Source organism: Phoenix dactylifera, chromosome 7, assembly GCF_009389715.1.
Source record: "Phoenix dactylifera cultivar Barhee BC4 chromosome 7, palm_55x_up_171113_PBpolish2nd_filt_p, whole genome shotgun sequence".
NCBI classification, from domain to species: domain Eukaryota; kingdom Viridiplantae; phylum Streptophyta; class Magnoliopsida; order Arecales; family Arecaceae; genus Phoenix; species Phoenix dactylifera.
The window spans coordinates 2,585,190-2,611,643 of NC_052398.1; the positions used below are offsets into that span (position 1 = coordinate 2,585,190).

Below are 26,454 nucleotides of genomic sequence, written 5' to 3' on the forward strand. Positions count from 1 at the left end.
AAGCGTATTGCTCTATACCGATGTGCGTATCGGCCCGTACCGAAGCATACCGACCTGTATCAAGGCGTATCAAGATAAAATTTAAGAAAATGATTAGAGAACTATTTCGGTACAAAGTGTATACCGTACCGTACCGTACCGAACTGATAAGGTATCGATACGGTATCCGGTACCGAGATTGCGAACCTTTATACAAGTTTTTCTTTAATAATTGTGCATCCAGATATATGATCATTTTGCAACTCCTAGATAGTATTAGTCATGAAAATACGTTTTCAGTTTGCCTAAGCACCAAACAAGAACAAGAATGATAGAAAGTCTAAACAGTAAAAGTCTTTTGTGCATGATGGAGGTGTTACAGATATCCCCTTTTACCTAGAACCTAACTGTAGTTGGTAGATTTAGGACACTTTTCTCTGATAAGGTAGGGGTCACACTTTTGCAAACACTTGTGGTGTCTTGCCATGAAAGGGATTCCCAAACTAACCACCTTAGACTCACACCTCCTATTGTGGTTTGGGTAATATATTTGCAGCTTGCCTAAGCACCATTCAAGGATCAAGAAAATGCAAAAACCAAATTGCAAGAATCGATCATGCATGATAGGGTTTAAAGAGATATTCACCAAATTGTGACTAATAGATCAATTTAGGGGTTGTATGTTAGCCTCTAATTGGATAAATTATGCTGATAAATGCTGTAATTAAATTGCATGTGTTTAAAACAAATGTCCGGATGATTGCAGTTGCAACTGCAAACTGCATTTGGAAAGAGTCCAATTGCAGCTTTTTGGAATTACAAGCAAACTTGGCCACGGTTCTAACTACAAGATTTGTTATAATTGGAAGCGGCACTTGAAGGAGTCCCCTCACCACTAACCATTGAAAGTTAATATTATATAGTTTTAACAAATTAAATATGAATTAATTATTTTAATAAATGTCATAAATGTAAATCTTTTGTTATAATAATATACATAATTATTATGATATCAAATAATTTTTGTGACATTATAGAAATTTAATAGTTATTGTTATAACATTAATAATATATCAACTATTATTATGATCATAATATACTTATTTAATTATTGTTGTATCATAATGATTCTTATTATAATGAACATATAGTCTAATAATAATCATTATTATATTGTAATTTCTATTATATGATAAAAATAATATAAAAATAATTTTACTATAATAAAAACATAGTAGTATAATTATTATTATTATGTTATAATAATGATTTAATAATATAACTATTTCTATTATGATCATAACATACACATTTAATTATTATTATTTATATATAATACTAAGTACTAATCATAATCATATTATAATAACTATTACATAATTATTATTAATTATTATAATAATATATTATAAAAATATTTATAATTATGATAATAGGATTGTTAAATATCAAGTTATTCTATAGTGATAGAATTAGTATGCTAGTTATTGTTATAATAATTCAATAATAATGTAATGATAATATTAAGTTTTCTGTTATAATTGTAGAAATAATATCATAATGGTTATACCATGATGAAGAAAGTATACAGTTCACTGTTTTCAAGGGGGTAACCTTATCGGATCATTTGCAGGGTTACCACATCTCATTCAGCATCATACAACCAAAGACCTACAATTGCATTTGAGTTTTCAATTGAAGATAACCAAACATAAACAGATTTTGCAACTACAATTCCAATTGCAGCATTTCTAATTATAGCCTCTTTTTGAATTGCAAGCAAACAGCCCCTTCACAAAGTTTAGGTGACAAAAAGCTTTTACAAGTAAATTATATGAAAGTCAACAGAAACAACATAGTGCATCAAGAAAACATTATTAAACATAATAACAATCTAGAAACAAACTCTGTATGACTTCATATTACAGACTCAGATAGTTCACCTTTTCCTATTCTTATAAGCTTTGTCAAACCCTGTGCATATCGCCTCACTCTAGGTCGATGCCCTTCTAGGTTGAGACTGTCACAACGAAACTTCAAATGAGACAGCTTTGCATTATTAAGAAATTGGCGTGTCAGAAATGCACTGAACAAAATAACAGGCACTTATAATATCATTTAAACATTAAAAAATAAATCATACTCAGAGTCAATGTTTAGTCTGTTTCGTTCACTCCCTCTAAGAAGATCATACTCAGCCTGTTAAGAGAAATTTCTGAACCTTAGACTATCATAGGAATGCAAACAAGTAACTGCTATATCCAACATATAGACTAGGATGCTAACGCATGCTAATGCTTAGGGAAAAAAAGAAAAAGAATCACAAATGTCATTGGCATTGATTGTATAACATAATAATGGACGCACACAGATAAAAAAGGACTAATGGTACCTCAACTGAAAAGCACTTAGGGATCATTAACATGCACAATAGGTTAACACAAATTCAGTTGCATATTGTTTATGCCCAAAAATATTCCTGACTCCACCTATGCGAAGAAGTTTGGTCATGCCATGCACCTATAAACTAATCATATTTTAGACTAACAGTAGCATACCTGTTGCTTGGCCTGCTCAAATGCCTCCATCCATTTATGTGCCTCTCCTGGAGAAGCACAAGCAATCTACCAGACAGAACAACAAAAACTTAATCCCTCGACCAAACCATGATAACGCACATGCCTAGAACATCATGATTGCAATTTTTTTTTTTTTCAAAAGAATGCAACGAAGATCAAACAAAATAGCAAAAATTTTCCTTTTGGATAAAGTTTCAAAAGAAAAGGAGAGAATATCAGACGTTGTATAGTTCATAGATTACGGTAGATACAATGCATTTTCCACTTTTTATGTCTTCAAGTAGTCCTGTGAACTTACGTAGTAATAGATTACAACGAACAAGGAAAAAAAAACAAGTTACATATATCACATCATAAATGCATGATGAAATTGGACACAAATCCATCATTGGGTTAGAAGAACGAGATATTCAACGCAAGATGTCGACATGATGATATGTCTCAGATTATCAAAATGAAAACTTTTGGGAGCATATATTATTTCAATGAAACAAGAGTACTCAATTAAGGCATGTCATGAACCTCCTCTCCCAGTGAAGAATGCATATGAGATCACTTTCATTTTCAGGAGTATAATATATAATTATGGATGATCTTACAAAGATAAAATAGCTTTTGTTGTTTGTGTATATGTGGAGTAGGTATTTGTTGGTGTATGTATGTGCGGTTGTGAGTCTGTGCAGGCGCATGCATGCGTGCATGTGTTTGTGTGTGTGTGTGTGAGAGAGAGAGAGAGACAGACAGAGAAAGAATCTCCCCTTTTAGGACCAGTTTCCAAAAAAGAACAAAATATTAATAAATGTATGTATATGCAGATTAGTAATTCATTGGAAAACCTAAAACAGTAAAATGTGTACGCTAGTCTGCTTGCTGCATGTGCATACAAGCCTGTGTACGTAAGTGGTGTACATTTTCCAGCTACAAAAACTGAGCTTTAACATTTGACTCAAGTCAATGCTTTATAGTCCTCTCCATCTATCATTCTACAAGCGCTAATACACAATACTGCAAATTGCCCAGCTAGGCTAGCTTTGTACAATTATCTGGGGACCACAAACCAGTGCTGTGAGATATCTTAGCAACCATCCAAACATGCCTCCAGTGATAACAGTGCACAGGTTCTGCAGTATTAAATGACATTTAGTGGTTGTGATGCCAAATGAATGTCCCTCATATCTCTTGGAAAACAACAGTTATGTTTTCAGGGAAAGCAAACTTGCAAAATCATAACCAATCACAGAAAAGAAAGCAAGCAGTCAGTATGCCCAAAATCTCTTGACAGGACATCAAATGGGTTGGTTTTGACTTATACAGTTATACTTGAGTAATTAACAAGATATTAGCATCATTAAGGTTGTTGGCTCAAACTCTTACCTATCAAAAATGTATGTTCAAGTTACAAAGAGCAACAATTTTAAACACCTAAACTTTTTTCAAGTAATCGAATAGATCCTCCTATAAAGGATTGAAATTAGTGATAGTGCAGCAATGAATGTAATTTTTTTAAAGAAAAAGATTTTAAACATTGACAGAATAAATGAATCATGAAACTATCGCTGATATAACATAATAAACAACCTGAAAATTTATGCAGAAAATATTTTTGGATATTTCAAAGTACAAGATTTTACAAAATATAATGTTATACACTGTAAACTTAAGATATCACCTCCCAACAAAAAACTTACTAAAACCAGTTTGAAAGGAAAAATCACTTACTTCTCCTTTTTTGGTCTGGTCCAATCGGTTGTAGAACCTGAGAACATAAAGTTCCTAGAAATAATAGCATTTTCATTAGATCACTTGAACAAATAAATAGTAGAACAAATCCATACCTAAGAGAAGAGAAAAGAATGATAAACCAATAAACACAAAGCATACCAAATTTCATCTACTAATTTAAATTTAATTAAGTCTTTGAATATTACCCCATCATTGACTTTCCGACGCCCTAGCTCTTCCACCATGAGAGTAGGACTTATAACACCTTTCCTAATGGGTTTCTGCAGAAATAGGGTGAAAAAAAGACTGCAATAAGTATCTCAACTCCAGACAACATGCATTCTTCTCATGTTACAGATATCACAAATTTGATAAAATTTACAGTACCATATCACTAAATTTATAGGCAAAAGTGATCAAGAAGAGATAAAGGTATCTTAATTCATAAAGAAAAAAGGAGATAAAATCAGAAACAGGCACAATTATGAAAAGCTAACTCAAAAGACAATTAAAACTAGATCAGGGAGTAAGTTCACTGCATCCAACTGGAGGAGACAGGTCTGTAATTTAACTTAGGAAAGCCTTTCACAATTAATAGGTTCATTGATAAAATTAGGTCAATGGTTTCTTGATTCAGTCTTCTATGTTACAGTAGCTTTGTTTTTCTCATCTGAAAATTCCTAGACATTTGTGGCATGAGGTCCTATTAATAGACCAGGTCAAGAGTCCATGTCAACAGTTACAGGGTCAAGCCCATCATAAAATTTGTCAGCTGCCTTGACAGAGGCATTACATGATCTAAACATGTGGGGTCAAGCTGTGTACACAATGAACAATTCTAAGCCACATGTGAGCCTTACTAGTTCAAATGATAATAAAATCTATAAAATATTTTCCTCAGGAGTATTATAACAGAAGAAATTCGGTACAACTTTGAGCTATATAATAGAAGTTCTAGAGAAAACATTAGTACTTGATGGCCAACAAGAAAGCCTGTGATTTGTTCTACTCTTTCTCAGTTTTTTTCTTCTTTAAATCTTTGCTTAATACTTCATTTACCTGCTTTTAGTTCTAACTACTTGTACTTGACTGCTTTCAATATCTTAATGAATATGGTGGTGGACAACCCCTCCTTATCTCAAAAAAAAAAGAAGAGAGAGAGAGCAAAAGAAAAAGAATTGTTCTAGTCTAACTTGTTATCATCTTATATTTCCTTCGTTTTCATGGTAAAGATGATCTAAGACTCCAAGTTTTAATATCCATATTTAACCACATGAACAATCATCCTCAAATGCCTGTTTGAATGAACATCCTTGTCCAGTAGAGCTAGTTAGGCCTTAATTGCATGTCATCAGACTTTTTATGATTTATGCTCCGGTTTTCATCATCTTGAGTTCTTTTGCAGCAAGCCATATAGCGAAAGGTCCCTAAAGACTTAGCAACAATCCAGCAAGCAATTTTCTCAATTGTATTATGCTATAGATGATGGAATCTTTCTTTCGTTCTCTTTGGGCTCCTCCATCAACAGGTTTTGCTGTTGGTAGGGCCTGGTTGCGTTGGAGATGGGTATGGAGTATAGAAAGGAAAGTTTAAAAGGTTAGATGTTTGGGCTAGCCAGGCTGTAGGGGACCTGACAAAAAGGATGAAAAGGGTCAACAGTATTCAGGATGGCAAGGTTGAAGGAGCTTTTAGCATTAAACAGACCAAGGAGAAGTATAGTGTTATATGGAACATTGAATCCTTAAGGTATGGGCTGTAGGGAGGAGGATTGGTAAAGTGGTGTTATGGACAATGACAGAGAATAACAGATGATGATTGTGATTGATGAATTAATTAGGAGTTTTCAGGAGGATGAGGATCATCTAGGGTGATCAAGTTTTAAGATTAAGGTAAGGAAGACCTGCCATATCTTGTGCAGTTTAGAGCAAAGTTTTAAATCCAGTGGGGCAGGAGCGTTCTGCTTTCTTCCACAGAACAGACGCCCTATCCCGTCTCTCTCGGTATTCATGCCGTTTGAGCAACCCAGTAAGTACGATCTGTCTCTCTTGCCTTCCTCTTTCCTTCCTTCCTTTCTTTCTTTTTCTTTTTTCTTTCCTTTCTTCCTTCTTTCTCTCCTTGCCTTTCTTCTTCCTTCCTTTCTTTTCTTCCTTTTTATTCTTCTTTCTTTTCCTTCTCTCCCTCCTTTCTTTTTTTAATTCTCCTTTCCTCTTTTTTCTTTCTTTTTTCTTCTTCTTTTTTTTTTTTCCTTTTCTTCTTCTTTCCATCCTTTTCTTTTCTCTTTCTTCTTCTTTTCTTGCTTGGAAGGGATTTAGAGTCCCACCCCATCCCAATTCCCATTTTCTCATAGGAATGGAACGGGACAACTAGAATGCCCCCCAAGTTGCCAAGATTTAAAACCATGGTTTGGAGTATTCATTGAGAGTAATGATCAGTGAATTTGGTGTATATGCGGAACAAGAGGACATGAACATAATTTTTTAAGCTCCATGAAGAATTGTCCATAACTACCATGTTGTGTTGTTCATGCTGAGTAATATCATCGTCAATAAGTACTTTCCTGAGTAAATCTTCCGAACCTCTTACTTCCTAGTCGCACCAATTACTTGCCACCCCTGTTTGTAAGTGTAATATGTCGCATACAAAAAGATATCATGCTTCTAATTCTAAACATATATATTGTCCAATTTAGTAATTAAACTGCACATCAAAAGAATACTAATACATTCCCTTAATTCCATGCGAAACTCAACCACCGTTGGACTCAAGAAATTTGTCTGAGACGCATGTTATGCAACCGATAGAGTCAATTAATTCAAAAGATCAATGACCAAAGTAAAAAAGATAAAACCTGAATTTTCTACTCTTGATCACGTGGTTTTGAAATCCCATTATTCCGTCACACCGATCACAAAATCAAAAGGAGGTAGATAGAGAGAATTCGATTACCAAAGCGATATAGCTCGAACAAAAACAGGTCCAAGAAAATAATCAATCTTCGGACAACACCAAAAGAGAAGGAAGGGGGGAAAGGTTTTTCTGCCATGTATTTCTTGTATTTCCAAACCAATTTTGATCATTATTATATCGCAGCAACCACAATTCCAAACGAAACACATAGGAAGCCTAATACCGTCTCCATATAGCTCAAGAAAAACTCAAACCGCAACCAGTACTTCAAAGATCATAACGAAAAGATCAAGAAAAAAAAAGGGCCAAGAAAGGATCTTTTCTGAAGGATAGAGGGTACTAACGATGCCAGGGTTCTCGTGAGGATCCCTCTTGAACATGGCGACGTACTTGCCCCTGATGCAGAGAAACCGGAGGTGGCAGTACTCGTGGCCGACGGAATTGACGCCGAGGTGGAAGACACAGCCGGAGTACTCGAGATCCCGGCCGCTCAGGCTCTGCTCGACGATCTCCTCCGACCCGTTCTCCGACGCCATCCTCAACCCCTTCTCCCTCACAAGAAACCGAAAGAACCCAAAGAAAGGAGAGAAAAAGAGACAAGAGATCGGTCTCTCTTTTCTTTGGAAGCGATCTCAAGAGGGGAGAGAGAGGGGGGGGGGTATTGGAGTGGAGAGGGCCGTTGCTTCTTGAAAGGAGAAGCGGTAGGAGGACGGATTTTTTTATATGGAAGGAAAGATCTGGGTTGGGTGGAACCGTGGAACCACCTATATTATATATAGTCTGAAGTCGGCGGTCCGTAGCGGAACCCTCTCCGTTTTCCGCTTTGTATACACTTTATACGCGCGAAAGGCGGTGGGACCCACGGAGTCTGGGATGGGACAGGGGAATCTCCACGTCTTACGTTTACTTTGCTTTGTTCTGATGAATGCCTCCTCGAACCGGAAAGAAGGGTTGCTCTCGGTATTTCACCATTTCTAATTTTATTGGACGTGTTCGAACCCCCGTTAGCAAAAAAAAAAAAAAAAACTCTACCACCAAGGTGGTAGCCCAGTTGGAACGGGGCATTTGCTTCCAACCAAGTGGTTCCAGGTTCGAAACGCGCGGGCGTCGATTAAATTCGGGGACCGGATGCCCCACGCCTGGACACGGAGTCTGGAAGCGCTACTGGTCGGCTGGTAGCCTGGGTGGTGCCAGGTGTGACGTACTCACACGGAGGGTCGGGTCGGATAAAACTGAGCCGGCCCACGGGTGGGGAGGGTATGAGTAAAATAGGTCGGAGTGCCCAACACACGACTCGGTCTACCCGCATCGAACATTCTCCTGGCAGGGTGGGGGCCCAGTAGTCGGGGCTGCTACGCGGGGGTGGGGCTTGTCCCTTCCTCCCCCCTTCCCCTTTTTTTCAGCAAAAAAAAAAAAAACAAAAAAAAAACTTTCAAAATTAAATATTTAGATTTTAGATGTGATCTACTTCTGACTCCAATTAAATTGTCCTTTCTCTAATTCTATGTGGCCAGTCATGGTTTTTTTTAAAAAAAAATTATGTGGCATGGAGCGCAAAATCATGCTTTAGTTCAAAGCTTCCGTGCACCTTCTGGCCGTCGTTTAAATGGATTTGGCCCAACTCCAACAATTCGATACTGTGGGTTGTATTTTGGATATTCAAAACCTTCCCTTCGATTTTTTTTTCCTTTTGATATTTTGGAAGGTAGGCATAGGCCTAAATGCCGGGCTGCACACGTAAGGAGTGGGGAGAGTGGTTGGTTTCGGTCTCAATCAACCCGAAGGGTGGAATTAAAAACTTGCTCCTTTTTCTTGGTTGAATGAGACCTTCAAACTTGTTTACCCAAAATTTATTGGCCACCTAGCATAAGCTATACTACAGTGATCATATTCATACAAATGTGAATCGATCAAGTCATACATTAAAACCAATCAAGCACCAGCATCAAGATGGGTGGACACATGATTGCATCAAATATGATTCCTAAGAGTCAATTCCTTGCCATTATCAAACTTTAGGAGGGAGACTTGGGCTAATTCCTTTGGAGAATCCATGGACTTCCCCTTGTATCTTTATTCTCAAGCGTGATGATTATTCCATCCTGTAAAATTTTTATTTTTGTACTAAATACTTTCCACTCATGAAATCAAGCCTTCATTGGGTCATTTCTTTATATGTAAAGTTATCACTTTCTTATTTGCTTTAATTCTTTGCAACATTCTCTTCTTATTAGAAATTTCAAGTTTGTTTGCTAGGGCAAGTGAAACCTAGTATCCTAATCAATCTATTTCTACCGATCAACTTGACAGATCTACCATACTAGTGACCAAATCGATCATTAGTCCTAGCAAGCAACAAAGCTAGCTAAGAGTAACCTATTAGCAAGTAACTTGCTATTCTGACAAAAATTATAAATAATTATTGGAAATTAAGTCAGCACAACTAGCACCGAATCATGGTAGCATAATAACTTTCGGCTGTAATGTGCCAAATTTCAACTTAAAGATAACATGATTATCAAAATATTTTAGTTTTTCACAATGAGAGTTGATTACTGGTTAAAATGTTTTTTTTTTTTTGTGTGTGTGTGTGTGTGTGTGTGTGTTTCTTTGATTCTTTTATTCAACACCTGACAATTTTCTCCCAAAAACCAACTTATATATAGGTCCTTTCTTTTATTTCTGTAACAAGTAATTCGATCTATGAATAATATAGAAATTTACTAGGTTTCAAATATACAAGCTTTGACAGATGACCAAATCTAGTTTCATCTTCTCCTATTCAGATAACCATTAATTAGGTTCCAAATAATGTAAATACGGTTAGGTTTTCAGGTTCTTAATCATTAACACATATCAATATTGCTGGAAAAATCATTACAGCATATTTTCATCTTTAGCATATTCTGCACTATGTACATGTAGCAGGTTTGAAGAAAGTAAATGAATCATTAGGCCATCATATGACAAAATAACAATCCTTTAGTCATCCATACAAGTGATCTTCCAGAATGCAAGAAAAAGAACCGACACATGGCATTGTTTGAAATTTGACAACTTCGAAATAGCTCCGTAAATTTAGTTAATATAAGTATTTTCATATAGCTCATATCTCTGCAAATGATCTTCCAGAATGCAAGAAAAATAAGTAATAACTGCTACATAACTTTCTTCCAACTGCATTGAAGTCAAAAAAAAAAAAAGATTTTCTTCTGAATCAGCCCACATTATGCAATGAATTCTACCACTTGATTCCCAGAATAGATTGGCATTCAGATTGTGCTGTGTTTTTTTTTTTTTTTTGCTAGGACAAGTAATTTATATCTGACGAGTACGAATGCACCTAATAAAATTAGAAAACAGAATATCTCGAAGTGTTCGTGGCAGTTCTCCATCTCCAGCCTACAAAGTACATACTACCTGCATGGCTGGCCACATAGACGGCCATCCAATCTGCAGTTCCATTGATTTCATGGAATATATGCTTCAAAAAGAATCACCCAGAAAGCATCAACATCACCCTAGAGCATAAAAGATCATGGTGCATAAAAGATTGTAGGGGGTGTGTACAAATAAGATAAACCACGAATTTGTTAATGTGATCAATGTCCAAGCTTGGTCACAATTTAAATAACATCAGCACACTTGCGGGCTGGAATTTCAATCTAGTCCAAGTGAGCATATAGCTATTAGTTCGAACTTTCGCTCAACTTGAACCCAACTGAACTTAGCCTGAAAAGGCTAAAAGATATTTAGAAAGCCATTGTTTTGTTTTAGTAAAATTAAAAGTTAAACTGTTTTAAGTGATATGTAATGAATGCAGATGACTATTGTTGTTGGTAACAAACGTTGAAAAGAACTATGCTTTCAAAATCACCTCATGTGAAACAAAAATGAATAGAAATCTTGCATTTGGCAAAATATTTAATCCTTGGTATAAAACAAACTAGTTAAAATTAAAACTAAACACAATCTTTAAGTCATCACATAAAAGGTTAAAAATTAGGTTCTACGTGCCCAATTTCATGATGTTGATCATCATCACTGAATTGTAATTGATTATATGCCAACTTAATACATGTAGGTTGGATACGTGCTAAGGGACATTTTTACCCAAACCAGGCTGGATTTGAGGTGATCTAAAACCACCTACGATCAGTACTATAAACATGTAATATGTTAATACCATATATGCAACCAAGGAATGATATAACATATTCAAAAATCTAAAATTTAGAGACATGGAACTAAAGTATATTATCTAATTGTCTGATTCTATTCACAAAACATAAACATGCTTATCCCATTTGTGACTCAACCTTAGCCACCATCTTCACTGGCTCAAATTGTCGACGCATCTAATCAAATAATTAGATTATGCTACACATGTAACCTGTTCAACTCCGTTAATGAATCCCGACCATCCATGCTTTCATTCCAATAGTAATTCATGTACGTGGGATTAACAAAAGCAAGGTCATAATTTGCAAACAATCATGAAATTATTAAGCCTCCAAGTCTAATGCGAATACATCCAAAAAAGCAAAAAAAGTAACAAGTTTCGAAGCACTCTAGCAGCTTCCTCTCACCATTTCAGAACACTCTCTAAATGTGATTTGTCACAAATGAAGTCATCCAATCTGCAGCTTTATTAGCTTATCTATAGACATACTTGCCTGAAAGATTCAGCCTCCTTGAACTAACATCTCTAGCACTTAAATTTTTTCTAGAATCTACTAACCTTTTAGATGCAGGCCTCATATCATGTGGTCCCTACGCTCTAGAATAAAAAAGTTGTGGTTTAAGGTGTCCACATGAATCGCTTTACTAGGTGTTGATGCTAATTATCGGACCATTAGTCTCGTACACCCGTATTGATCACATGAAACGCCAGTAGGGTAAAGTCGGCGTTACATGGACCCCGGAAACCTTTGCCGGGGCCTCCGCTTCCGCATCAGCCATCACGCACCGTTCTTATCGCTAACGAATCCGGCAAGCGCGGCACCGGCGCTGGCGGCCCCCCAGCCCCGTTCCCAGAAACCGAAGGCACTTCCTCGGAACCACCCTCCTAGGTCGGTCCACCAAATATTCGCCAGCTGTCGGTCGGTACCTCCACCGTCTCACGGGAGTCGAGGCGGCGGCTCGTGTCCCTCACACCACGGGAATCGAGGCGCCTTTCAAACCGACCGTTCTTTTGGTACCAAAAAAAAAAAAACCGACCCTTCTTTTTTCTTTCAAAAAAATCACACTTCACGTAATGACCAAAATACCCCTCTCGCTCACCCGAAGTCAAGCATCCGGTCCTGGCTTCGGACTTTGCCGCATTGTTCCCTCTTGCTCCTCTCTGCATTAATATCATCCGTCCGATCGAAGATCAAGGATGGATGATTTCTGAAATGGTGGACCCCATCGGATAGATCTCTTCCCGTATTCGGTGGTTCTGATCAGGCCACGCTGCCATCACGCGGGTTTCACGCCCCAGCCCAATCCCATATGGGAGCCGTCACGTCAGTAGTCCACTAGGCCATTAAACGGTAGCAATGTAATTTTATTAAATTTGGAGGGCATAAGCTTAGGGGCGCTGATAATTGCGTACCGACCTAAGTTTTCTGGCACGTCAGATCATAAATAATGACAAACGCGGACGACGCTTATGCCATGGATATGCCGATAAGAAGCCATCGAGATTCGAGTGGTCTTCCTGGTCTAAACGACGGAACCGTGATTATTTTTGTTGTTAAATCCAACGGTATATCATATGCCCGCATACAAATTTGTACGCGATCGTCTGGATATGAAAGCCGCCATACGAAACGGGTCACCTCCTTTCTTCCTTTTATAAACCGAGCCCATTTCCCCTCCCTACCCATCACTTCCCTCGCCGCTGCGCAATTTTCCTACCATCTCCTCTTCCCCCCTCCCCCCCACCCCCCCGGCGGAGTCGAATGGCTACAGCGGTGCTCCGATCCCACGATTGTCTGAAAGACCGCCTCCATCTCGAAGCCTTCGGATCCCGTTCTCCGCCGCCGATGAAACCCCCGCGCAAGAAACCCCCACGCTCGTCACCCTCCACCTCTCCTGCACCTCAGGCTCCGAAAGCTGGCCGGAACCACCATTCGCGGCCGTCCCGGTTGTCCCCGCTTCCTCAGTCAACGAAGCCCACAAGACCTAACCCTCCGCGGTCCGGCCGGAAAACAGGGTCTCCGGGCAAGGAGAACACCGGGGATTCCGAGATCCGGTCGCGCAGGCCTCTCGTCATGGAGGAGGTCACGATCCTGAAGCGCGGGGAGGAGTTGAAGGCTTTCGGACCTCCGGCCGTGGATCGGCGGTTGGGCGGCGAGGAATCGGTTCTCTGCTCCACGAACCGTCTGGGCCCCGACCCGGAGATCCTCCCGAAGAAGATGGGCTTCGCCGATCTGGGGTCGGTATACGCCGGGCCAGCCTTCATCGCTTCCCCCGCCCCAAGCTCTCTCCCGTTTCCAGCTTTTTTCCTGAAAAAGACCGGCGACGAGGCGATCAAGAGTGATGAGGCCACGAGGAGCCTCCGGTGTTTGCTTCGGCTCGACGATCTCCCATGATGGTGAGTTGATCGGCTCTTTTTTTTCGATATGCTCCACTGGATCGATGGTTTACGGTGATGTGGGATGGAAACGTGGGATTTGGTCGGTCACGAAATGGGGGGCTATTTGAAGGGGAAAAAAAGTATTTTGGCAGTGATGCATGGTTGAAGGTAGGACACAAAGGCTTCGTGGAGAGATTGACGGTAGGGTTTTCTCCTCTTCAAAGATCTTCCTCTATTTTTTTCAGGAAGGTGTGGAATTGGAGAATTAGAGATCATGCTGGTATTTGATAGAAGCTATTTGGTGTTTTTCATGATTCTAGGCATTTGGGTTGTACTAGGTGTGAGGTATGGTACTCTTGTAATTTTAGATGATGGTAATAAGTGATATTCGTATTTCTGATGATAGAAAGTGTTATTGGGTCGTTTTGAAATAGAATTTGATAGATTTGGTCACTTGTGTATTCTTGATCTCTTTTTTTTCTTAAGGATGGTTAGTAGTGTTTTGATGTGTTTAGGTGTTACTGGGTTAGTTCTTACTTCTGATGATAGAAAGTGTTATGAGGTCGTTTTGAAATAGGATTTGGTAGATTTGGTCACTATTGTATTCTTGAATTCTTTTTTTTTTCTTTTTTGTTTGTTTTTTTTTGCTTGCTAATTTTACTGTGAAAATTGGTTGTGTTGGATTTATATTGGAATTTGCTAATGATGTTCAAGTGATATAAGAATTGGTGTATGTGGATGGCATATTGGTTTGTTGATTTATAAAAGAGTTGTGATCGTAAGCATGAGTATTTTTTTAGAAATCAATCAACCTGCGTTAAACCCTGCAGATTAGAGCTGTTGATTAGGACTCGACCCTTACCTGAAACCTGCCCCAGCCTGACTTGATCCGACCTAAGAATCCGACGCGAGCGAGACCGGTTGCTCCTCCTCTTTCCTTTCCCATTATTTTGATTAGAAGCAACGCTCTATTCCGGTCGTCCTCCCATTGCCGCCTCTCTCTTCTTTGCCGCCATCCTTTTCCTCTTCACCACCACCACCACCGCCAGTATTTCAAAAATTAACACTAAATAAATATTAACTTTTTGTTTTTCGAGATAAACACACAAAAATCTTTCAGGATAAATACCTATAGCGGTAAGTACAAATACTGTGGAAATAAAGAGAAATAGAGGATCTTATAATAAATCTAATAGAGTGGATGTCCCAATTAGGGGAGCGAGAGAGCTCCAGAGTTGCATGTCTTGTTCTCTTGTATTTTATTTATTTATTTATTTATTTTTGGGAACGGCAAGACTTAGTTAATCTCTTTCTCATAGTAGATGAGCTGATCGGATTTGGAGCTTTGATCTCTCTCTATATGCGTGTGTGTGGAACAATTTCATCCATAACAATTTTTGCATTGAACCTATAAACATTTGTATTTTTTTATTTGTATCAAAATTATTAGATTTTTTTAATATTGAAATCACTACAAATTTTGCTAGTTAGTTCTTATATCAGAACTTCCTCTTTCAGTTCCAAATTAAACTATAAGTATGTGTTTGTGATATCAACTTTATACAATGACGGGTCGATACTAAGGCTTCATTTTTTCGTGGAACGAGAGAGCGGGGATGGCAGCAGACGCACATGGCGTGACGCGATCGCCGATGAGGTAATCCGGTCGTGCCACGCTGTGCGCGTTTGGTGTACTCGTTCTGTGGACATATAAAAAGAGAGCGATAGAGATGAGAGGCAGTGTCGTACTTCCCTCTTTTCCTTCCACATAGCTCTCTCTCCACCTTCAGATTCATGGAATGAATTCTCTGGTGGCATTGCTTTAATATTTTCTCTTGTGTTGGTATGTCGGGTGTAGCCTACCGCACTCTCTCTACTTTTCGCTGTCTGAAATATGTGAGGGTGTTTAAAGAGAAATATTTTTGGGATTGCTTAGCACTGTTTCTGCACTAGTAGGTTCTCTTCTATGTGGGTTTACCCAAAAAGTGGCCCCTAAGGTGGAAACTCGGCTTTCAGGGCCGTTTTACGGAATGTTTCTAAGTGTTGATTCAGGACTAAAATGCCAATTTTGAATTTGACGGCTCCCCCCAAAATAAACAAAGTTGTTACGAGTTTTCAGATCTTGTTGTAATATTGTATGTTATGAGATAGCGTTGCTGGCTTTGCGGAAAATGTTCTTCAGAGGAAATTTACAAGACATTCTTACTCCCTTCTGATTCTTTTAAGTATTTCTGAGTAGTCTCTTGATGCCTCTCGAAGGAACTTGTGTATTAATGTATCATGCGAATTTTCATATTTCTTTTTGTGAATAAAACTCGGTCATATTTGATCATAAATATAAAACTCAAAACGTATCCAGATTCATATTTGAAATGACCAGGGGATATAGGAAGCCTGTAGCCTGTAGTCTAGTCTGTGTCAACCACTCAGTAAAATTATGTCATTTTTAGATCATTCACATTGTATGATCGTTGCATTCAAGAACCCAACGAAAAGGTTCTAATATTTGATGCGATAGCTACAATGGTACCTAAATGTATGCAGATCAATCAAAGCTTCCATCATCTGATACTCTGATCAATTCCAAAAGGCATGTAATTGTGTAAACAATTGCACATGTTTTCTTCAACAATGTTAGTCTTGGTCTGCAGATGTCTGAATGGTCTCACTTAGATGCATTAGACAATAGTTGCTATAGCAGGAAACATGTAACCGGGAAATGCCGCACTTTTTTTTTTTTTTTTGATTGAAACGAAACGCGACACCTGACAACCTGGTACCCAAGCTGCTGCGAGTTTCTTGTTTCTTTTGTTGAATTTGCTGGGGAAAGCAACTTGGGTCATCTGATTCCATAGCACGTACGTCACAGGAGGAGAGGAGATCTCATAACCCTTGCTACCGCCCATGAGTTCGCGTCACGTCATCTAAGTTCTAATGTCGTGGGGTTTGCGAATGTAGAAGAATCTTGCTGAAACGGAAAACACTAGAAAATTCCAGAATGTCTTGACAGTTAAAGTTTTAATTCCGTGGGGTTTTCGAACGTAGAAGAATCTTGATGAAACACTAGAAGGTTCCAGAATGTCTTGGAAGTAGGAAACGAGAAAGTACACGGTCCGACGGGCAAGGAAGCCATTGAAAAGCCAATAATTGGATAGAGATCATTGAAAAACTAGTCTGCGATAATTTTTTACTATTTCTCTCTTTTTCTTTTTAGAATCTACTCTGCAATGTAACATCAAAAAGAAAAGAAAAAATCTACTATGCAATGGTTTCTTGCTATTCTTTTGGACAGAGGCATTCGGCAAATAACTTTCAGACACAAGTTCCTGATTGAATCTTTACACAAAGTGATCCTCTAAGAGGCTTATGACTTACGTTACATTTCGCTTACCAGGAAAAGGTTCAGATTCTTTGGTTTGCTAATCTTGTCTCATATGTATGTATCTCTACATTTGGTTCATCCCCATTTTGTTTCCAGGGTACGAGGTCTTTCAAGTTAAAAGAACATGCCCAAAATAAGATGTATTAGCATAATTTTATGTCTCACGTACCTACATCTATAATATTATTCTATATTAATTTATATTATTTTTTATTATCATGATCTTATTATAATGATTTTAGGAATCTCATAACAACTTTTCTATTATCCGTATGATTTTATATCAAGCTATATTATTTTTTTTGTATAAAGTCTACATATAATTATATATAAGCTCTAAGATATATTAAATATAACAGAACTAAAAAATAAAATTATTTTTTTCTCTTTTTCTTATTTTTTTTTATTTTGCAAATATTTTAACAAGATGCACCGTGGATTCACTCTCGGCTCATTGATCCGCACTAGCTGGCCAATCATATGCTAAGCAATAATCTCAAAGCCCAGGATCTCTTTTCTGAAACCATGTTAAAATCACCATCATTTGTCCCAAAGATAGAATGAGGTAAATTTATTTATATATTTTATATTCTCTTATTATATTATCCAGCTCCAACGGTAAGTGCAGATTATTTGGTTTTCCATCCCAATGCATTTTGTAGTTTTCTGAAAATTTAATCAAACTTGTATCCCCAGCGTTTTTATAGAGGAAGCAGTTACCGTTAATCATGCATTAGCAGCAACGAGAGCAATGCAATCATCGGGCATAATTAAAATGCTAATATATCTAAACATATAATATCGGGGGCGGCATTATCAACATTCTCTAACAGGACCAGATAACTTATGTGCTCTAATTAAAAAAAAAAAAAAAGGCTATCTATTTGGAGTTACAAACCTGAATTAAAATTTCTCGATATGTTTATCCATTTTGGGCGTCTTGCAAATACCTGTACAAAATTGAAATGGCCAACAATGCATTCCATCGGCACAGACTGCATAATCTATCTATTACCGCTTCCGACTACAGGCATCACACTTGCACCTACCATGCATAAAATGTTTAATATAATTAAAAATTTAAATGTCCAAGCTCGGCCTCACCCGAGTCGATTCATAATACTCGATACAAAAAAGGAGAGGATACATCATGATGCAAATATTGAATTACTGATATGTCCAACAGGGTCCACTGAAGCATGAATTTATCAATAATTATACACAAATCTAATGAACAATAAGCACTGACATATATAAATGACATAAAACATGCCCAATCTTAAAAAAGGCTTCAATATGAAAGGTTTAATCTGTGGTTGCAACCTAATGACAAAAAATATATATATAGGAGTATAAATGATGGCATAAGATGTGTTCAGCCTTCTATTAAAGATGCGCACATCCCTATAAAAAGGATGTACATACCATGGAAGATAACATCAGCTCAAGATTTGGAAAAGGTTTGAGGAGTGAATTTGTACCCCACAGTTTAACATTTTTACTTCGGGAATTACTATGTTCTAGCTCTCTAATTTGACAATTAGAAATTTTAAACACGAGTTTCTCACGGATCTAGAAAAAATATGGAGCTTACAAAACATTTAATAAGAAAAAGGAAGACAAGTTCTAATACTAAAAAATTCTATTACAGCAAAAATTTCTAATTTTTTATGTTATTGATTTTATGTAGGTATGCGATACATCTGTGCAGGCATGTATCCATGCAAAATCACAATATATATTTGGTTTGCCCAAAAACTGTATTGAAACATCATTGCTCCATTTTAGCTCTTAAAATCCATTAAAGAAATCTTAATACTGAGAAAAAATGTAAGGCAATGGATAGATGCAACTTAGCTAGCTACTAGCTATTTACTTGGTTCCTGTTCTATATATTGGTACTCAAGAGCTTAATGCAGTAAAGCATCTAGAGCTGCAATAACTTCTAAAGGACCAAAATTGCCTATAACTTCTCTTAGATACCCAACATTTACCTCGGAGTAATGAAGCTTCATATCCTTATTTAATATAATAATTAAATCAATATTTTCTGTCCAAAAGTAATAGAGGCCGAAGGTAAAGCAATAGTTGTCAACAAAAACAAGATAGCCATCTGATGGCTCATATAGCTTAACACAGTTCATGACTTTCTATACGTATCAACCGTGAAGGAGCCACTATGAAAGTACTGAAAAGTGTATATGTGGCACGGATATGTTTTCCAAATAGTATCCACGCAGACTTCTTCAGAGATTGAACCACATTTGCAAATTAACAAATAAACTGAAAAAGCCGTGAACAAATATTTCCAAATTGTCACTCAATACAAAGTGCACCAGAGACAGCACTACAATTACAGCTTAATAAACTAAACAAACAGAGAGAGAGAGTAGGGGGGGGGGAGGAAGGGGAGGGATGAAGCTTGACATATAAAGAAGGTAAGTAAAAGCTATACCCAGATACATGACAAATAAAGAATCTTAAGAGCGAAAATGAACTATTATTATTTTTTTCTGCGAACTCCCAAAACTACAACAGCAAAATGAAGATGATAGAAACTGAGATCTATATCCATTGGTCGAGTATATTTTTCCATTTTTGTCGTCATGTTTCCAGTTATGCTCTTTGAGTGAGAAAGCACCTTGTCGTGGAACCGTGGAAGTAGCTCAGTCTAGTTTCACCGAGGAGAAGAGATAATGCACGAACCAGAATGAAGAAATGAATCCAATGGTGCCGGTTGCAAGCATGATAGCAATAACCATCAGGAGCGAGTACCCAAGGTAGAGAGTGGCAGATACAGGCCCACTTAAACTCTTAAGATCAAACACGAGATAGTTCACTGAGTATAAGAAGATATATAGAGCCACCGATCCTGATGAGAAGAAGGATTTCCACCACCATTTCCAATCCTCCACACACAGATGCATGTAAGTGAGGACCAAAGAAACCTCGGCGCAGACAACCACAAGGAGAATCAACACAATAAAGAGAAATCCGAAGACATAATAGACACGACCCATCCAAATGCTAGACATTATGAAGAAGAGCTCAATGAAGAGGGTGCCAAATGGCAGGGTCCCAGCTCCCAGGACCAGCAACCATGATGGATATTTTTGCGGAGGAATCTCTCGTGGGATCTGATTGGTCCTCACAGGGTACTCAACATGGGGAGCCTTGGCACCGAGGAATCCACCCACAAGTGTAAGAGGGACCGAGATGCAGAACCAAAGCAAGAGCAGCACAATGAACAAAGAAATAGGAAAGGCCCCTGTGCTATGGCTACCCCACAAGAGGAAATCCAGCATGGTCATGATCAAGAAGGCGATACCAGGAAAGAAGCAAGCAACACGCCATGAGACTGAAGCCCAACCAGAATGATCCCCACATCTGATAGTTTTCCAAATCCTAACAGCAGCATACCCAGCAGCAATTCCAAGTACCAAGTAGAAGAGCAGCATACCAGTAATGAGAGTTCCCCGAGAAGCAGGGGACATGAATCCAAGTGCGGCGAACAAGATGGTCACCAATGCCATACCAAGAATCTGAACACCATCTCCTACCAACACACAGAGCAGCTGTGGATGGCTCGGTGCCCTGAAAACATCCCCTACTACGAGCTTCCACCCAGAGAGTTCCTCATTCATCTGCGCCTGTGCCTCCTTATCAAGCTCCTCGTATCGGGTCAAATCCCTCCGGACGGTTCTCAAGAAGATAACAAGAACAATTCCAGCAAGGAAGGCAATCACCATGAGTGAATTGAGGATTGAGAACCAGTGAACCTTGGCTCCCTCCATCTTCAGGTAAGCATCCCATCGAGACGGCCACTTGATATCGCTCTCCACGAATGAGACCTCATAGGTGAAAACAATGGGCTGGTTCTCTTTAATGCTCATGGCCACCGTGGTCGAATCACACTGAATCTTCGCCGGGTACTTGTCGTACATCTTCAGATTCTTGATGGACTCTGAATCATGCTGGAAACTGCAAGGAACGACCTCGAACCCAACGACCATCCATCCAGGCAAGCCAGAACCAAATTTGTCCAAGTTGGGGATCGCAGCAGAGGCATCCCCAGTGCCCATCACCTTCGCCACATTGGTCTCCTCGTACTTGTGCACCAAAACTGTGAACTTCAGGTGGTTGAATACGTAGTAGGCGTCGCCGGCCCGGATCCCTACCGGATACCCAGTCCACCGGAGGATGTAATCACCTTTATTGGTGTACCGTATCGCCGGGAGGTTATCAAGAATCAGATTAATCTGATACATCTCATCAATCCTCTTCTTGAGAAGATTGAAATCTTGGGTGGACAGAGGATCAGTTCGGCAGAGGAGGATGTCGGACTCGTTGGCGAACATCTTGAAGCGGTAAGGGGAGTTCTCGATGCGGTCGCCCATGAGGAGCTCGCCGAGGTTCTCGGCGCTGTCCTTGATGCCTTCTTGGGGCTTGCAGAAGGGGAGGCTGTAGTAGCTGAAGGGAAGCTCGGTGTCGATGGAGGTAAGAGAATTCACCTTCACCGATAGGGTGTCTCCCACCATGTACTTGTGGGGGTAGCTCCCGGGGAGGTAAAAACCTTCTCCGGATAAGAAAAACAGCAAGGACAACAAGATCCAGAACCTAAATCTCGAGATAATTCCCATCTTGGCCCCAGATCTCGCCGCGAAACCCATTCTCACCCAGATCTGGAAGGAAATCAGACAGGAAATCCATTAAACACGGGCAGATCTTAGTGTTTGCTATGAAGGATTCGCAGATCTACAGCGGTATAAAACTTTTGCATGGAAGCAAGAACTCAATGAAAAGAAACAAGAAATTGGAAGCAAACTGAAGAGAAACAGATTAAAGGAGTCAACAAGGGACTCAAGAAGTTACAAAGAGCTAACCTTTGGCTGCAAGACAGACAGAGCCCCTTCGCTCCGAGCTGTCGGCAATGGCGGAGGGCGAGATTCCGGGGCGAGTCCGAGAACAAAGAAGGACGAGAACCGGAGAGGACTACGGGCGGAGCGTCTAATTATATCGCTATTCGGGGTTCGGCGTCTGGAGACTTTATAGATTTCCGATAATGCCATTAGTCCCAAAGTGCCCCTGGCGGGTCGGTTGTTTTATTTTTGTTTTCGGGAGCAACGGAAAAGTTCCGGTCTAATCTTTTCCGGTTCAATGGCGGAAAGACGGAATGGTCGGGTCATAGGGAACCAGAGAAGATTCCCGGGTCCGGGCCGGAGGTGGTTCAGTTGGAGCTTGGATTATGGTAGAACTGGACCGGGTCCAGGGGATTAAAAGAGAGTACGGAGAAAGTCGGTCGTGCTTGGACGCTAGCTAAGTAGTTCGGCAGAGCTCGGAGGGTATGACCCAGTTGATACCATTCTTCTTATATTGCACGAGAAGCCATTTAGGGTTGGTTTGTTTCACAGAAAGAAAAAATATTAATAAAAAAAGTTTTTTAGAAAATTAATTTTTTATATTTTATAAAAAATAAGTATTTTTTATTAATTGGAAATTAAGATTTTTTTAAAAAATATATTTTTAAATTTTTAGATAAAATAGGATGAGTTCTTTTTCTTTATTAAAAATATAATAGATATTTTATACAATTTTTTTTATAAAAGTAGATGCTCGATCAAATATAATTTATTTTAAAATGTATCACTTTCTCATATATATCCGGTCATCATCTTTTTGGAAAAAATATTTCAGTAAAAAAAAAATTCTGATGAACCAAACGAGTATTTAAAGATAAAATTTTTGAATATCTTTGGAGGAAATGTTCATAAGTTAAAAGTTTACTGCAAAGAAAGATAAAAATTTATTAGCTCTATACAGAATTGTTATCATGCTACTATTGTTCCTACTTAAGAGATGAGGAATCTTAGGCAAAGTTCTCCCAGCAAGAAATGAGAGAGGATCTCAACAACGTTGGAAAATAGTTTCAGAGATATGAAAAAATGTTTATATGGAAGTTGATGGAGAATTTTTTTTCATACAATTATGGCTAAATTAGAACACTAGCTTCATTGCACATATTAGATCTTACATAATAATAATAATAATAAATTTTGGTATTTACATTTTGTATTAGTATATTTTTCAAGCTGGAGGTACTTGCCATATTATATTATTCATGGGAAAATAATCTTAATATATCCCCAACGCATTTATTTGGAAACAAAAAGAAAACTGCAGTGAACATGAAAGAAAAATAGGTAAATAAGTCACTAAGTTCTAGGGGGCTTAGCGAGGCTTCGCAATACCTCCAATTTTATTATACTAACTTTTTTTTGGTAAAAAAGATATTATTAGGCTAAGGTAACTTACGTTTCCAACAAAGACTTGGAGCCCTTATATGTAATTGGCCCCCCTCTCTCTCTCTCTCTCTCTACTCTCTACTCTCTACTCTCTCCTCTTTCTTTTGCTGTTTTTAACTTTTTATTTTTTTCTTTGTTGAAGGTGGGGCTTACTAACTTACAGTTCCTTTAATTTTGTCGAAATACAATATAATTAGAGCTGATTCATAGGTCGGGCCTCGAGTCTGGACTCTATTTATTTTTTAATCAGACTTCAGACCGGTACTATCTAAAATTTGATATTGTTATGCCCGTGTTATATTCCTGCTGGTTTAAGCCCGTTTGGGAACTTATTCCTATGTTCATGAAAGCGTTCAAATTTATGGGCTGGCCACGGTACCCAACTCAATCCCATTGACTCCTTGTTTGAAAATTCTGGCCCAAAATTTGTCAGGTCATCATCTCAAAGTTTGGCCCATCAACTTTTATCAGAGGACGACTACTGATTTCTACTCCATTCTCTGCCCAATTCCTTGTGTCGCAGTCAGATACATGGATGTCTCCCATCTCCCCATGGCTCGTTTGGTTTATGGGGAAACAAAACAAAAAAATGGTGAGCAAAAAAAAATAATAAAAATGGACGGCTCTGATCGGTGCTGCCTAAGACTGCGGCAATCAACAATGCTGTGCAACTTCAAATAAACATGTTCGTTTAATGATATAATTTTGAAATTGAAAATAAATTGTCTATGTATGATTACATGGAGAAAGAGACCTGAAGATGATTAGATCTGCAAACTTAGAGCTAACTCCATCCACATTGTAGTTAGAAATATAAACCAACCATTTTCCTCAATCTTATTTTTGAGTTATTGGTGTCTTGAAATTCGTCGGAATTTCAGTGGCCATCAATTTGATCCAAGATGTCTAATTGACAACAAGCTAAAGCATTTTTGTGAAGTGGCTATTGCAGCGCAAATTTGGAGCTTGTGTTCAAGAGGAATGCTAGAGAAATCAAATCCTAAAAATTGAAATGGAAAAAATAAGTAAAGCGCAGAAGAGGTTTACAAAGCAATTTGGTTCCTTCTGCCCTCATGGATTGTAGGCATCTAATCCAAAGGACATGGACCAAGTTGTTCGGATTTCGGATCGTTCTATTCAATGTTATCTATTCAAGCATATCTTATATTTCAAGCTTGCACTGAGGACTAAAATTGGATCGGATACTAGCATATCCATATCCATATTTGTTTTAAACATATACGAATACAAATTGAATACAGAATATACGGAGACAAATCAGATAATTAAACTTTATTACTGTAGAATCAAAGATATTACTAAGTAGGTTATAAATCAAGTTAATAGCATGTGAATCTAGTCATTTATTTTTCTTAAAAGTTTATAAGTGTCATATAAAATTAAATAGAACTACAAATGGAATCGAATATTTGGATTCCATATCTATAGTTTTTTTTCTTGTAACGAATATGAATACAGATATAGATATTAGTAGGATGCTCAAATTTTTATACATATCCAAATAGATTCAGATACGAAAATAGATGCGACGGATATTATTCGATCTATTTTCGTCCTTACTTGCCCTTTTATCTTCACTAGCTGCTTGGGCTTGTTGGGCCAACCCATTTGGAGTTTTATTCTAGCTCATTGGAGCGCCATCATTCCAAAACTTAAAAGAGAAAAATGATTATGATAAAAAAAACTGCAACAGGTAACCATTATGGAGGAGATAATCATAAGCAAGTGCAATATAAGATGTTCTGATTTGCAAATTGCAGTGTGGGGAAACAAAAGCACTTTGTCGTCGTTCTGGCAGCCAAGATAATTTGAAGCCTAACACTAATACACTATGTATGTCTCCCTCGAAACAAGTCCTCGACCGTTGTCCTCGGCCCTGTGAAGCTCCCACCGATAACGTTGAAGGTGTTTGCAGGAGATGGTGAAGGAGAAGAGATGGCAGGATTTGATGATAGATTTAGGCTACGTATGCCTCGTTGCCGTCGAACCGGATAAGAGATGTGCTGACTGCAAGGTGAGGCCTTGGAGCAACCTCGAGGGTCATGGAGCGCACAACTGCAGTTTCGATGGTAAGGCCTTCGTCGGATCTCCAAGTCCGAGGCGGCGATGCAACACTCGAAGACGCACCGGAGCAATCCATCAGCTCCGGTGGCCATCGTCTTCCTCAGTGCAGCGGCGCCGCCCCTTGAGCTCTTTGCTGTTTTGGTTCGACTGTCTTCCTTAGGCACGCTTGCGGCTGTATTTATAGCTGAAATAGAGAGCAAGAGATGACAAGGCTCGCACCCTAAGTTCCGAGGCTTGGCCTGGGGGACTCCGCACTAGAATCTAAGCAAAGCTTGTCACCAGGAGACGAGGGTGGCTGCTGAGGACCCCAGCTAACCTTGGACCTCATCGATGGCAACTTGTTAGGGAGAGGGGAAAAATAGGCAAAAAAAGACAAGGGCATGAACCTTATCGACCATTTTCAATTCTGGATATATCCATCAAAAAAGAATTTCTGGATATGATTGGGGTGCCATGAAGGAAACTAATCAAGGTGGTAGCGTTTTACCCGCCAAGTCTTCTCTCAAAGTAGAAGCAGCTTCAAAATTGTAGGTTCTTGTATAAGTTTTTAGCTTTGTCTGAAAAAAAAGAACTTCAGAACTATAACATACATACCCCTATTTCTTGTTTCAATTTAACTGTGAAATTTATGATGACTCAGCTTTAATAACTAAATCAAAGAGGGTACGTAGAATTTAATATTCATGAGACTAATCAATGAGCTGAGCCGGGAGTTGTACCAGGATTAACATCTAGTAGCCCAATAACAAGCTCCTGGACTTGGCTAACGAGGAGCAAGTTTGAGGATTCTGAAAGATCTTGCTCTAGAAAACATGAAAAAAGTGTTGCTTTATACGCTTGGCATCAAGTAACTTGATGTTACAGAACATGTTTTGAGTTGGAAGTCACAAAGATGGCGTAGTGTGCGTGTGAAATTTGACTGAGCCAATCCAAACT

General features: G+C 38.6%; 3 protein-coding genes across 4 annotated transcripts in view; 1 reads left to right on the forward strand and 2 right to left on the reverse strand.

Annotated features, from left to right (window-relative positions):
* LOC103719029 (protein ENHANCED DISEASE RESISTANCE 2-like) overlaps positions 1-7,931 on the reverse strand; it is a 37,920-nt gene extending 29,989 nt beyond the window's left edge. Inside the window, exons 1-6 of one of the 2 annotated variants that reach the window (XM_008808085.3) lie at positions 7,532-7,928; positions 4,487-4,561; positions 4,278-4,331; positions 2,538-2,603; positions 2,123-2,178; positions 1,923-1,999 (exon numbers count right to left, since the gene is read on the reverse strand). In XM_008808085.3, the coding sequence (XP_008806307.2) occupies positions 1,923-1,999; positions 2,123-2,178; positions 2,538-2,603; positions 4,278-4,331; positions 4,487-4,561; positions 7,532-7,723 (520 nt within the window). In that variant the 5' untranslated portion in view covers positions 7,724-7,928. Of the gene's footprint in view, positions 1-1,922; positions 2,000-2,122; positions 2,179-2,537; positions 2,604-4,277; positions 4,332-4,486; positions 4,562-7,531 lie in introns of both variants that reach the window. The other variant, XM_017845700.3, reaches the window with a different exon arrangement.
* A 5,109-nt stretch (positions 7,932-13,040) lies between these two features.
* LOC103719031 (pre-mRNA-splicing factor cwc22-like) lies at positions 13,041-15,827 on the forward strand. Its single transcript, XM_008808087.4, has one exon. The coding sequence runs from the start codon at positions 13,133-13,135 to the stop codon at positions 13,763-13,765; it is 633 nt and encodes a 210-aa protein (XP_008806309.2). The 5' UTR covers positions 13,041-13,132; the 3' UTR covers positions 13,766-15,827.
* Positions 15,828-19,410: 3,583 nt separating this feature from the next.
* Positions 19,411-22,161, reverse strand: LOC103719032 (transmembrane 9 superfamily member 11-like). The gene is made up of 2 exons (XM_017845702.3): positions 22,015-22,161; positions 19,411-21,813 (listed from the first exon to the last, which is right to left on the reverse strand). Exon 2 carries the CDS (start codon positions 21,799-21,801, stop codon positions 19,798-19,800), a length of 2,004 nt encoding a protein of 667 aa, XP_017701191.2. The 5' UTR covers positions 21,802-21,813; positions 22,015-22,161; the 3' UTR covers positions 19,411-19,797.
* Positions 22,162-26,454: the final 4,293 nt, after the last annotated feature.